The 14,547-nt window shown below is 35.9% G+C and overlaps 1 protein-coding gene across 1 annotated transcript; it reads right to left on the reverse strand.

Moving 5' to 3' along the window:
• Window positions 1-1,675: 1,675 nt before the first annotated feature.
• On the reverse strand, window positions 1,676-13,313 carry LOC139758673 (myotrophin-like). Its single transcript, XM_071680260.1, has 4 exons — window positions 13,158-13,313; window positions 10,464-10,577; window positions 9,106-9,189; window positions 1,676-6,414 (listed from the first exon to the last, which is right to left on the reverse strand). The coding sequence occupies exons 1-4, from the start codon at window positions 13,221-13,223 to the stop codon at window positions 6,328-6,330; spliced, it is 351 nt and encodes a 116-aa protein (XP_071536361.1). The 5' UTR covers window positions 13,224-13,313; the 3' UTR covers window positions 1,676-6,327.
• Between the last annotated feature and the right edge of the window lie 1,234 nt (window positions 13,314-14,547).

The raw sequence follows: 14,547 nt of genomic DNA on the forward strand, positions 1-14,547 counted from the left end.
CCAAAAAGGGGTTTTGGGGTTATGTGCATGAGATAGTATAAGGATGGAGTAAAGAATGCTTAAGTATTTGAGGCCTGAATAGGCAAGTGGGTGTGAAGTGTGCCACGGATGGAGTAAACCGTAGCTATGTACCTTTTACAGTAGGCAACTTGCTGTTGGTGGGCTATGCCAAGGCACATAAAGCAGTCGGGAAACCACAGAAAGGTCTGTGGAGCCTGATTCTGGAAAGGGGACTCCAGTTTCAGTGTATTACACGTAATAGCTAGAGAGTGGAAGTGAGTGAATGAGGTCATTTCTTTCCCTGTTCCTAATGCAGGACAGACCGAACAGGTATGAACGAAAGAAATATATTTTTCAAACTTGTTCACCATTTCCCCACAAGGTAATACAGTAACATGATTAACAGTCGTACGTTCCCCTCATCCACTCTCTAACTGTCATGTATAACACAACGAAACCAGAGCCCCTATCCACAACCAGGCCCTAAAGACCTTTCTGCTGTTTTCTCTGACTGCTTCATACATAACTACCTTCCTAACCCAGAGGCCCCTTCAATAGGGCTCTTGCAGTGCTCAGGAAGCCAGCCATTTCCACCAGGTGAGACATCAGGGCAAACCAAGCTATGTGCATGGATTATAAACTAAAATATACATACACCCTCACCCAGGATACTGCTACCCTAACTATGAAGGGGAGCTTATGGAAACAGAACGTGCTGGTTTTGATCCTAAATCACGAGCATAAAACTTACCATGCAAGAGATAAAATTTCTATATCACTGAAAGTTCTACTACAACCATACACTTATGAGCAGACCAGTACATATAAGGAGGTCACTTGCTAAGAGGGAATATTACTAATGTATATGAAGTGGAACAGTTACATATACATCTTGAATGCATCTCTTGTATAAATCCTCCACAATCACACATGTAACAGTTTTGAGGCATGGAGTTATGAAAAACTCAATCATACATATTTATCAATAAAAAACTCAATCATACTTATCTAGCAATAAAAAATAGACAAAAGCCTCTTGTGACTTTGTAACCATCATCCATTGGCATCTCTTGAGACTATCTTAGATCATCACCATCATTAAAAAAATCTATTCTGTAGACAATGTTTTTTACACTTTTAGTTTACATCTGAGCTTGAAAGACGAGAGATAATTTATACCATAATCGACTAAATTCTATGAACCTTTAAACACAGCACAGAAAAATTTGACTTTTATGACTGCTTTCAATACTGACATATATCATCACATGAACTGACTGTTGTCTACAAGCAAGAACTTCAAAGCAGCAAGAAGGACTAATTCATACTAGTTTATGTACTGAACCAAAATCTTATCTGACAACCTCGTTCCTCTTATGCTGATGATTAAAACTTCCCATCAGATATTTCTACGAACTTTTTTCCTTTGGTAGTATTCACTGTTTCCAAAAGATAAGCTAAATGATATGTCCTGACCAAGTCACATTATTTACAATGGAAAGTTTTGAAATTAATAATAGATGATGACTTCAAATTTCCAATCATTGTCTTATATGATCACCTAAAAATGGCAAACTGGAATACCTTGGAAAATACATAAAAACACAAATAACTATGTAAAGTAATAAAAAACAATCATTAATTAAAAAACTAATGGAAACAAAAACAATGACAATGAATGAGAGGCATAGAAAAACTGTTATTACAAGTACAAATAAAACTTAAAAGTAAATTCTTGCATGATTGGTCATTATGGTAAGAGGAAAGTATTTTAACATGTTCATCCAAGTACTGGGAAAAATTAAGAAAACATTTGATGATGTTACATTATAATGTGAAGAAGCAGCTTGGATATTACCAGATAAATCAGATAAACCCCTCAGTACCCAGTAGAGGACATGAGAAATTTGTCCTACTACCATCAAAGTTCTGATATTCAACTGCACATTTATTTAAAAAAGATTTCCACTGATATTATTTAAAAAAGATTTCCACAGATAAACTGATGTCTGACCAAGGAATTCAAAGAATCCCACAACATTACTGTACTCCTCACGTACAGTTTCAACATGATACCATTCACATAAGTTCAACACATTTTAACAGTAGTTCTTGTAGTGTACTAATTTCAACATGCTTAATGCTATCTTTTGAAATGGGTATTCAGTACAGGGAACATCTGAATTATTGGAGGAATAGTAAGGCAGCAACAGCTACTGAAAGATGCAATGGTAAGGAAGAGTTTTTATCCATTTTCTGGTTAAATTTCCCTTTCCTGGCAGTACTTGTTTCCTTAATTTACCATTTGAGCACAAACAATTTGCAAATCTGAAGCCCTCACCTTGTTTCACACATCACTAAAGTTGTAGTCCTCATACAAACATTAAATGAAAAATGTGCAGTAACACATAACAAGAAAGGTTTTTCCAAGATGGACAGTTACTGCTTTTTAACAAGCTGCAAAAAAGTCACATGATATCTGCCAGAAGCGAGCATGTACATGCACGTGTATGTGTGTGTGCGTGAGTAAATGTTAGTATTTTCTTCTGCTTCAGTGTTTCAGTTGTACTGATGCTCAAACTGTTGAGCTAGCCTCAGGTGGGCACAATAAGATTTGGGAGCAATGGCGCTCAAACCAAAAAGTGAAGATGCTACTGTCTTTTGAGGTGGAATACAAGAGGGAAGGTTCTTGTGAAGCTGGGCATTTACAAGCCTCACTTGGCAGGTCAATCAGTGAATCTAGGCAGGAATATTACTCAAAAAGTCTTGAAATTTTCTGAGATGTGTAAAAACTTACATAAATCTTTCCATGAAGCTAACATTACTACAACATAACATGACTCACATACATCCAGATAACAATGGGAGATGTAAACAGTTACCTTATGTAAATTAACCACTTACAGAATTATATTTGATACTTGCAAGAAATTCCATCATTCGTTTATTACACAGTGCAGAGTACTGACAATTCAGGTATGTACATGCCCACTTGCCTGATGCTATTATCACAGCAAAAACTAGGCTACAGCAGCTGTCATTATAGTCACCTATGATTCATTAGATAAATTTTTAGCATTTCAAATACTACACCAAGATGTCTCAGCAGTATCTTTTCTAAAAAACATATTAGAAAATGTTTGTGAATACAAGCACTGTATATGCTACTTGTGCAAAATTTAACACATTTTAAGTTTTGTATGACTGACAGCCTTGCTAGCCTATGTACACTTAAATGTACCAACATCCGAATTTCCCAGAAACTACATAAAAAATTAAACTTCTTAATTCAGTACAAGGGGCCAATCACAATTTCATTAAGGTATAATTATCCCACCTCCCTCCCCATTAACAGCATAATCTTTAAAGACTGATACCCTGATATTCTATATATTGTCTTTTACACAAGTTGTCAACCAAACAGATCCCTATGGTATATTAACACCAAAGTTAGTGCTTGTAATTGACATTATCTCTAGAAGTAAGAATGACATGGACTGCAGCCACCATATATCAGCTATGAGCAACAGTTTAGTCTACATACAACTCGTGTGTAGGGAAGGTAAGTGTACGCTCATGGTTAATGGTGCTTACTACCACTCCAGCAACTATTGTTTTGATGGGTGAAGTCACATTACAATGTCATATCCACATACGTATTCTAAATCACAGGGTACTTTAAAACTACTTTTCACCTGCCTCAGATACTCTGCCTTCTTATATTACATTTTACCATGAAATCATTTGGTCAGTTCCCATTCCTTCTATGAACCATATTAAACACTTTTTATATCATTTAAAGAAAACAATTACAATGTCGATCTTCTAAGAAAAAAAAATGCTCACAACATTTAATAAGGCTTGTGTATCAAATGTTGAACATCAATATGGAGTGTGGCAGAAGTCATATTGCACACTTTTAATTACACAAGCAAAAATACACTGAGTCAAGGCATTTATCAGCCCCACATAATATTAACGTGAGTATATAGTACTACAGTCTATTCATATGAATTAAAAGCCTGCCTGTGTTATCGTAACTTTGTATTTAACAATTATAGACTATATGCTGTTTTTCACTGCCTACTTCTATTTTAAACAAGGGCGAATGATGGGCACATAACAATAGAGGATTCATTCTCATAAGCCAATATAAGCAGCAAGTACATTCTTTTGCACCAGTTCCAATTTATATCAAATTGTCAAACAGATATATTATTATTTAGAAATAAACGAAGAGCTCTGTTGGTAAGTTTTCCTCATCTAAAACTCAGAAGGGGCTCTTAAACATTTGAAAAGACAATGCTTTACCTAGTTTTATACACTTTATCTTACAGGGCATAATCAGCTGATGCTGGTATTGATTTTGTTGCTTACATTATCATGAAACTGATAACAATATCAATAGAGTATCAAATACATGCCCTACATTCTGAATTTAAATTCCTCCAGTCCTTAAACCACACAAAATTTTAATCAAAATTACACTTTACAAATTGTCCCATATAACATTTTAATCATACAGTGAATATCATCCAAGTTATTAATGGCATATGGTTAAGCAAGTTGAGATGTTGTGACCCAAAGGATTCTCCCTCATGTATCACAAAAGACGGCAACAACCTTAACAGTAAGAAGTAACATTCCCAAACACCCTTCACCCAGGGTTTGTGAAATTCATGTATAACATACTAATGAAAGTTTTCTGGGTGCTGTGCTGTCACCCTACTTCTTTTTTTACCATTTTTCCTAAACTTCTTAAGGACCAAATAATAGAGCACACCTGTTTAACTGTCAGTAGATTAAAAAAAAAAGTAAGTTCAAAGAACTTGCTTAAATTGATGCTTCTTTTCAGGAAGCCAATACAATAAACAAAAGCAATAAAGCCTTATCTAAACTTAAAGCATTCACCCTCATATATAATTTTGCATGGAAAAATGATTTTTGATAGATACCTCAATTATTTAAGTTTTCCGAGTGTACGTGATCATGCGGCAGCAGTATTCTACAGTTCCAAAATTTTTTATATTGTTCATGACTCGAAAATCTTTATATATGTTTTAAGATTATAACTATTTCACTTCTGTAAATATACTGGCTAAAGTTTTACATTCGTGAGGAGTGGTTCTACTAATAAACAGTTAGTATATAAGATGATGAGGAGTGGTTCTACTAGTTAACAGTTAGTATATAAGATGTCTCCTGAATTAGACAACTACAATCAATGTCTGTGATTGTTTTATACTTTCCATTTTTCATAATTTCTGAGAGCCTACTTAATGATGATATATATGTAGCAATTTAAAAAATTTCCCTCCATACCTCCATAAAAGATTATTTCTTAAACTATGTGCAAAATTGCCATAGCTGCCTATGCATTCCCAAATCTTGATTATTCACGAAAGGTCTGGTTTTAAGTATGGCAGATAAATATAGTTAAGCTGTACTTATTTTTTTTCTGTATTTCATATACATGTTAGTGTTTAAATGATGTGGACAATAAAAATTAATCTCAAAATATCCTTACAATGTATGTTTGCAAACTTTGCTGGAAGATTATCGATACTGAATGCCAACCGTAAGACAAACAAGAAATGAGCAAATTGGTTCTTCTTTCCAAGCAGTGTGTGAAGGTGGGGAGTCTTACTATATGCTGTACATTATTGGGATATCCCTCGATATCATGTCAAATGTTAATGGAATAGTTTTTGTCTTCTCTTACTCTCAAATTTTTATTTTTGGACGGCAGTGCTACAATCCCAACTACCAACTTCCTTCCCTGAAAGTTGACGTATCCTATGAAACTGAACAAAGTGTGGTGGCATAGTCTCAACAAACGTCCTGGCTGGGATAGAATGTGGTAATTTTAATATATATATATATATATATATATATATATATATATATATATATATATATATATATATATATATATATCTTCACATATTTTCAGTGATTTGGGGAAATTTCCTGTCGTAACATTTACTCTTTTAAAACATGGGCACTGACACCACAATCTTCTGGATTAAAGCAAAATGCTAAATGCAAAAAGACACCTCCGGCAATAATATTTGGGAGCAAATAATTTTATGACTAAGTGACAGTATTCAGTATCTCATCCTTTTTGGAACTGTGAATACAAGTCACATTCTTAATGACATTAATCCATCATTGGCCCTAAAATCCCACTGTGCTCAAAACATTTAGAACTGCAAAAAAAGTTACACATACAAAGTTGGTTCAAACTATCCTTTTCAGCATTTGTCCAGTAATTCACTGTCATAAGATGGCTTTCTACCCCCTAGAGTCTCTACTACTTGTCTGGGTTTATCTCAGAAGTGCCTTGATCTCGTCCTTCTCAGCAGCATCCAAGTAACTTGTGCCATCAGGAGCTGTGCCATACTTGTTTGCTCCCTATTTACAAAAGAACAAAGCCTGATATTAACAAAGGTTGGATAATACCCTAAGGATCTATGGAACAGCAAACTAGAGCATCTTATCAGAAAAGTAAAGAAAGGAATAGTAATGAGTAAGGGGGAATATGATTATGGGACTGAATAATAATTCACAATTCATCAAGATTTTGTTGGTAGATAAATACTGAGATGCCAGAGAAATGGTGATGGGGCATGAAGGCACACAAGAAAGAATAAGAAATTATTGCACTACTGTTTTAGGAGAACGTGTTCATAAAAAATAAAAGAATACTGAACATAATTGTCTGCAGTGCTCCACTTTGACCTTTGCCTATGAACTCAAAGGAGTGTCCCAACCACAACAAATTTGATTAAATTATCAGCCAAGGCTTCATTCTCATAAAAAAAGATGGAAATAGACATACAATATAAACACAAATTGAGAGGAGTTAGAAGCATAAAATAATTACACACACAAATCACACCAAGAACAGAGTAAGTTCACATGAACTTGTAATCTACTACTTGTCCTACCTTTATCAGTTATTAAACTGCTTGGAAAAATTAAAAAAGTGGTAAATAACAATGAGTGCCTACTCTCACTCCATGACTGGGCATTGCAATTAAATGTAAAGTTTGAGGCATGGAAAACTAACCAACGGGATAAAGTGTCATTTATGATGAAAACTAAAAAAGGGTTGTAGGTATGTGGACCAGGCTCTCAACAAAAAAATTGTCAAGAAATTCTATGATTGCTACTGGAGAACAATGCAGTTCACAAAAGTGAGCTATCCAACACTTGTAACTAAACTCTAACCTACAGCCATCTCCCAAGTAACTAAACTCAAACCTAGGGCAATGTCCCAAGTAACTAAACTCTAACCTAAGGCAATGCTGGGACAACTTCTGTTTGTAAGCTCTCCATATTCTCTGATCATTGCAACTAAGAAGTCAATTCTACCAACTGCTACACTATATGAGTACAGATGGGATGAGTCTTATTACAGAATAATTACTCAAGTACCAAAGAAATGGGGAAGACTGAATCAGAGGCTCAGTGGCATTGCAACAATCAAACAAGGGGTATGGAATGAAAATGGTATTGGTGGTACAGGGAAGCAGAGAGCGAGGAAAAAATAAGTAAGAATGGGGAACTCAAAAGGCACAGATCAGGGACTGAGGAGCATGTGGACGAGGAGTGTAAGAAATGAAGACAAAGCAGGTACACAAGTTGTAGTGCTCTGAGGTCCTGATAATGCGCAATGAATTTTGACCTTTTAAGCGCAGTCTTACTTATACATTATAAGTGCATTTTGGTCTTTCTTCCTAAGCTATTTCATAAAAAAGCTAGTGTGCATTTCTTTTCTTTACACCTATCTAAATGCATTTTGTTTTCTTTAAAAGTGTCATAGCCAAAATGTACTTCTGGACTATACGAAGACTTAGAGCCAAATGCAAATATCAGGTTTCCTCTAATATGCCATGGTTCACAGAAATCAAATGAACCCAAGAAATGAAGCAAAAGAATCAACATAACTTGTACTCTGCATTATGATGATGCAAAGATCCCACTGTGCATCACTCCTACATACACTTTCAGTCTTATTGTTTCTTAGGTCAGAGGCAATTGCAAGTTCTGATGGACAAGCTTTTTTTTATGTGCAAGATTCATACAGGGATAGGGCTTATGAAACACTGATAAATTAGACATGCATTATAGTGTCTGTGGTCTGTAGTAGTATACTTACTCTGAGAAATATGGCGTAGCATGGTTAAGCACAGGAACACATGCTATGAAAAGCAGAAAATCTGTCACTGTCATTTAACTGGGCTACAGACCTGAGTTATCCTATCTTGTTTCTGGAGAGTTACTATTCCATTCAGTAATGTGAGAAATATGTGAATAATGACTGATAGTAAATGGTATATGGGGAAAAATGCACCTTTAGACATTAATTTACTCATGTTAAAGTACATGTTGGCTAATTAACTTTTAAAATCTGCAGTACTGATGGGCAAGCAAAATAACATCCATAATCAAAGAACTTTTCATTAATGGAGACGAAACCTGCTATTACACAAAAGATTATACTATCTCAATGTGATTGGACTGTTCAATGGCAATAAAAGTCACAATTCTACCATATAGGTCTGCCTGGAATATTTTCATGGGTTAATAAACAATGCACTGACTGCATGTACACATACAGAAATATAATGTAAATAGACAGATGATGTGAATTCACTTACACATAGCATACAATTATGCTTCATGCGTAGAAATTTTTTCTTTTTGGGTCCTGATTAATTTGATCCAGTACATAATTTAACATTAATGAAAAAGAAGCTTTGTTTGTATCCTACATGTGGAATATAAGAGTCCCAAAGTCTTGGCACCTCACATACCCTAGGACCCTAACTGGGGACTCTCTCTCTCTCACAGTCCAGGCAGTCCGTCATCTATGACTCTGGTGGAATTAAGTCGCTCTCTTACAAAGAAAGCTGGATAATATTATCCAATAAACAGTACAGCAAGAAGTCAAACCTTATTAGATCCTTAGCTGTCTTCTTTCAATCATACCAAGAAAAACAGTCCAGGCAGTCCTTCATCTATGGCTCTACTGGAATTAAGTCACTCTCTACAAAGAAAGCTGGAAAACTTACAAAGAAATACTTTAAGATTACTCACTGCTTCAAGAAGCACTTTAACACAGTGTGTGTGTCCTTCCCAAATGGCTGCTAACAGTGCTGTGATTCCATGCTTATCTGTAGACTGCAAATAAATAAATGTATTAAGTAAATGAATGAATTAGCAACACCACATCAAGTGGAAATACCTTGAGGAAAGGGTACTTTCAAATATTTTTGCGTGTTTTTATTATCCAAAATTCCAAAATAAATTTTTTTTCACATTCTGTTTTATATTTATTCTAAGGTGCAGTGGTTAGCATTACCCATGAGTCATGCACAGACCCATCTGGGTTCAAATCCTGGGTGTAGCAGTAAACCTACTGAAAACCCAGCTATTGATCCTCCCCTTGGAGCTGGTCAATAAATGGGCACCTAGCTTAGGCTAGGGTACATATCTAAGGTGCTCCTCCCATGGTCAAGAAGCCAACGACATCCACCAGGTTGGACCACAGGACATTCAGTATAATGATGTGTGTGCATGTCTTGTCTATGTGGAGAGAGTACAAGGTGACTGAACAGTAAGTGTTTAGCATCTTCACTGTGGTAGTTGTGGGCATGACGGTCTTGAGAAAAAGCGTCTCATATATGTCTAATGAGTGTGGTATCAGATGTGTGTATGTCTGGTGAAGTGGTGCGTAGGAATTAGTTGACAGGGTAGTTATTTAGTGCCTGTTGGGTCATTTTTGTGTGGATATATTTTGACCCTTGTGACTTGGGGGGCGGGGAGAGTACAAGGTGACTGAACAGTAAGTGTTTAGCGTCTTCACTGTGGTAGTTGTGGGCATGACGGGTCTTGAGAAAAAGCATCTCATATATGTCTAATGAGTGTGGTATCAGATGTGTGTATGTCTGGTGAAGTGGTGCGTAGGAATTAGTTGACAGGGTAGTTATTTAGTGCCTGTTGAGTCATTTTTGTGTGGATATATTTTGACCCTTGTGACTTGGGGGGCGGGGGATTTGTAAGTAACTAATTAGCGGGGAGTTGGTGGTTTGTTACAGAATGGTTTGGATGAGAAGGGTGTAGTGCTGTAACAAAGAAATGACTGCACAATTAATTTACAGTATAGGACATAGTATCTCATCCAATACAATTTAAAAATGATAAAATCAATTTATGATACTTTATCACAAAAAAGTACCTGCTAATTTCTTTTCACTAACAGTTAAAATAAAATGTACATGGAAGCATCTGGTCAGAAGGCATCAATTTAATTAGGATTAACCAACATTTCCATGGGATTCATACCCATTTTAATGTTTGATATTTAATAAAGTAACTAATTTTTCAAAATAAAAAAAGCTAAGACTGTAACCGTTCCAAAAGTACAAGAGACATTTTAATAATGCATCACTAACCTCCACATTTGCTCCCTTCTCAAGAAGATATTTGATAATGTCTAACTGGCCATAATCAGAGGCTAAGCAGAGTGGTGGACGTCCTTCGATTGGTAGATTTACATCTGTTCCTTGCTGTGAAGAGAGAAGACTTCACTGTAGAATATAATCTACGACTAACTCCTTTTCACACTTGTGGATATCACAATCCTTGGAAGTGATTAACAAAAGACATTGGTTCAACTGGTGATAACACATGCATGTCATGGTCATTTGTACAGAAATATTCACAAATTATTGAAAGAGGTGGGAGGTTAATAACTATGGCACATTACCCATGACAACCATTTCCTACACAGCTTCTTTCACACATGAAGTGCTGTGAAGTATCATTACCTGTTAATTCTATCAATGAAGAATATCACAAGCATGAGAAACATACTTTTATGAGGTAGATCTGTTCAAAAATACTTTATTGAACAATTAGAAAAATTTGTATGTATAATACTATTACCTATAACTTGGCTTGAAAAGTGGTATCACAATTACAATATATAGCTCACTAATTACTGTGTACTGGCATTACTGGACTCTGCCTGCTTAATATTACACTGTGATAGATACAGCTGTTTGCTTAATATTACACTGATAGATACTGTATCAATGGAAGTACAGTCTTGTCAAAGAACATCTCACTCCAAAGGAGTCTACATGTCCCTGTTACTGGACACGATGTAGCCTTGGGCTGCAGGAGCCTTTGGGAAGGTCCCGGGTAACATCAGGAATCTTTCACAGAAAATGGTCCGAATATGAATAAAAATAAAACAATTACAATATGCCTAAATGGTTAATAACAGGAAAATGTTCATAATAAAGAGATACAAAATACATTTCTGTGCTTTTGGCCTGGTTCCTGAGCAATGTGAAAGTTAGTAAAACTTGAAAAGTATACGTGGATCAGTCTCACAACAAACTATGATGGCAAAGCTCCAATATTCACTGATTACAATTATCCCAGGTAATCTAACAGAAGTCTCTTCATGTTAAGAAGTATATGTGACATTTAAACTTATCCGGTATTGCAAGTGTCTGAAAAGATCCCATGACTTTCATCATATTTTTTTCAAGACATTCATGCCTTATCTACTAGCTCCAGATTAAAGAGAATGGCACAATGGGCTACAAAACCACTGTAAGGTATATGCAAGGTATCTGGGCATTGGACTAATGGAGTACACGTATTAGACCTCTTGGTTGCACCTGATAATAAACTTCAGCTTCATCAATATGTGCATGACAATGGACCCACATCAGGTTCAAATTAAATGGTGTCTCACTAGTGAGTTCTAACAGTAAACTGACAATTCAAGTTCCTGTGAGCTAAATACAACCATATGACATTGTTACAAACATATATGCATATTTCTTCATCCATAATAATTCGGAACAAGCAATGTGGACATATTTTCAATTCTAATGTATGAATGTAATAGGAAAATACCCCATTTGTCACATGAATACGGTAAGATCCTTCCCTGACTGAGTAACAGTATAGTATAACAGTCAAATCAACCCTTGATAAGATAAGCAGTTATCAACATAAGTAATCTCCACGTAAAAATCACAATTTCTTAGTAACAAATCACAATTCTGCTCTCATCAACATTTGTTACCCCACCAATCAAGCCTGGCACAGATCAGCTCCTTTTCTTGTACCCTGACTACAAATGGTCCCAAACTCTTTAGTCTGAATTAACTTATTATAAAAAATTTTTTAGCTATCAAATCACAACACATATTTGGAAATTACTGGCTACATCATGAAAAGATGTCTTTTCTTTTAAGAAATATCACTTAAAAACAGCATCATGTCCCACATAGCTGGAAATAAACTCATCATTGATATTTATACTATGAAACATATTTCTGTTGTTCGGGGAGGTTAACTGAAGTTCTCATACGCGGTTTTCTACAAGTATACACTTGTTATAATTAAGTGGATCCACATTTTCCCTACCATTCTTAACCCTCACCACTAAAGCCTTATTATATATCGAAGAATAAAACATAAAGCTCCAAATCACACTTGGGAACTCTTACCCACTAAACACTACACAAACAATGCCAAGCAATTTCATTTAATATCCAAAGCAAATTTCCATGCACAGTTACAATTAAATGTCACAGTATTATGAAATCTACTGACCTGATTTTAGTTAATGTAATTAATTACAAATTACTAAAACCTTAGAGTAAAGAATTAATGAAATTACTGGACGTGACGTGATCCCACCCTAGTCTAGGGTGGCGCAGCCAGGCTGGGGTTCCCCCATGGAAGGTTTTGGCTCTGTCCCTGACCCCGAGGTCAGAAGAAGCCCCTGACCTCCTACCTTTCCCCAGGGGTCAGCTGATGCACCGCAGGTGTTAATGGCAATAGTGGGAGTGGCTAGAACCAGTATCTTCTAGAAGGAAACCTTGTACTACACGCTACCATAATTACAAATCATTCATATTCAATGACAGGCATGAAATTTGGAGTAATAAACATCATTAAAGGACATTAAACACATATTTCCGTAAATTCTAGGGGTCACCACCACACCCCCTGAACAATTAACCTATTGTCATCAGGATTATAAGAACGTTAAGTGGGGAAAAAATATATATTTTTTTAATTTCTCTCTTCCCTGGCGGTAGTGTTCGCCATGACCTCACCTTCTCCACGGCCTCTCTGACCTGGTCCAGGTCGCCATTCTTTAAGCCCCACACAAATTCACTCATGCTGGCTGAGCTAAAGGAAAACACGAAACCAAAACAAAACAACAACAACTGTCTAGTGGATCACTCATCCCCCCAACACCTGATTGTCTCACACTCACGCACCGGAAACCACACTCTTATAAAAATTTATATAACCCATTTCTACCATTGATTTATCACCAACCGATATATTTCCTATTAAAAATACCCATATGATTAAATATATAAATGTATGATTCGTTAATAATGTATGTGTTAATGCTAAAGTATCCTGGATTATCCGCCTCGCATTATTGGAAGACGAGGGAAGAGTAGAGTTATTTAAAAAATTTCCTTCTAACTAACTGCCATTTAGCTGTCACTGATACCTTAATGGGTGTTTCCATTATTTTCAATTAAATGATTGACAGGTGAACTAATTAAAAGTAAAATGGACTATAAATTAGTGCTAAATATTTGGAAATCAAGGTCTCCCGTACGTCAGTGACACCGGTGTCATGAATAATTAAATATTTAACTGTTTCATAAATTTGCAATTATTGCCTAGTGTGTTCCAGCAGAAACGGCAATACCTGTATTCTCCTGACACTGGAGGAATAACATACATATATACGTCAAGCTTGAGTGAAACAGACTTACGCCGAAATAACGATTTCCTTCTGGCCGGTGACTCATATCCGCTACGGGATTTCCGGAATCTGTTTTTTATTCTTTATTGCATCAAGGCAGGCACTAGCAGCCAAGTTCTGACCAAAATTACATATTAAATGATGAAGTGCAGATCGTTAACAGGACTAGAAGATTGGCAGAATATGTATATATGCTTAGTTTGTAACATTGGCTGATCAGAATAATTCTTAGATTAAGAAAAAGATAAGGGATATCTATCTACGCTATAAAATTACACAATGTCCACATATACAGTGAAATTGTGCATGATATTAGGATTGTCTCAAACCTTTGGTTTTCGATATAAGGTAATAACTTTACGACCCAAATCAAGCACTGGAAATTCGTTTGTGCCTAAATATCTAATGTTACAACTGGCTTGCCTTTATCTACAGAACAAATTTTGATGTGAAAGAAAACATTTCGAAACATTGTACACGACAGTAACCACTCAAGATCAACGGTACGACTCTTGTTTATTATGGCATGGCCTTTGACCTGATCTTTAAGGCTAAAGGTCAAGCCACCATACACAAATATTGTGTTGTCCTACTCAAGGGTCATGTCGTCGTGTTCAAGGGTTGAACTGCCGCACTCAGGGTCGTAGCGTCGTGTTCACAGGTTCATCTGGCGTACTCAAGGGTCGTATCGTTGCACTAAAGTTAAATAATTTAAC

This window comes from Panulirus ornatus, chromosome 31, assembly GCF_036320965.1.
Source record: "Panulirus ornatus isolate Po-2019 chromosome 31, ASM3632096v1, whole genome shotgun sequence".
NCBI classification, from domain to species: domain Eukaryota; kingdom Metazoa; phylum Arthropoda; class Malacostraca; order Decapoda; family Palinuridae; genus Panulirus; species Panulirus ornatus.

Coding starts and splice junctions, on each gene's coding strand:
- LOC139758673 (XM_071680260.1), bottom strand. CDS start 13,223: ATGAGTGAATTTGTGTGGGGCTTAAAGAATGGCGACCTGGACCAGGTC. Junction 10,578..13,157: donor TCAGAGAGGCCGTGGAGAAG/GTGAGGTCATGG, acceptor CTCTCTTCACAG/CAAGGAACAGATGTAAATCT. Junction 9,190..10,463: donor AGAAGGGAGCAAATGTGGAG/GTTAGTGATGCA, acceptor ATTTATTTGCAG/TCTACAGATAAGCATGGAAT.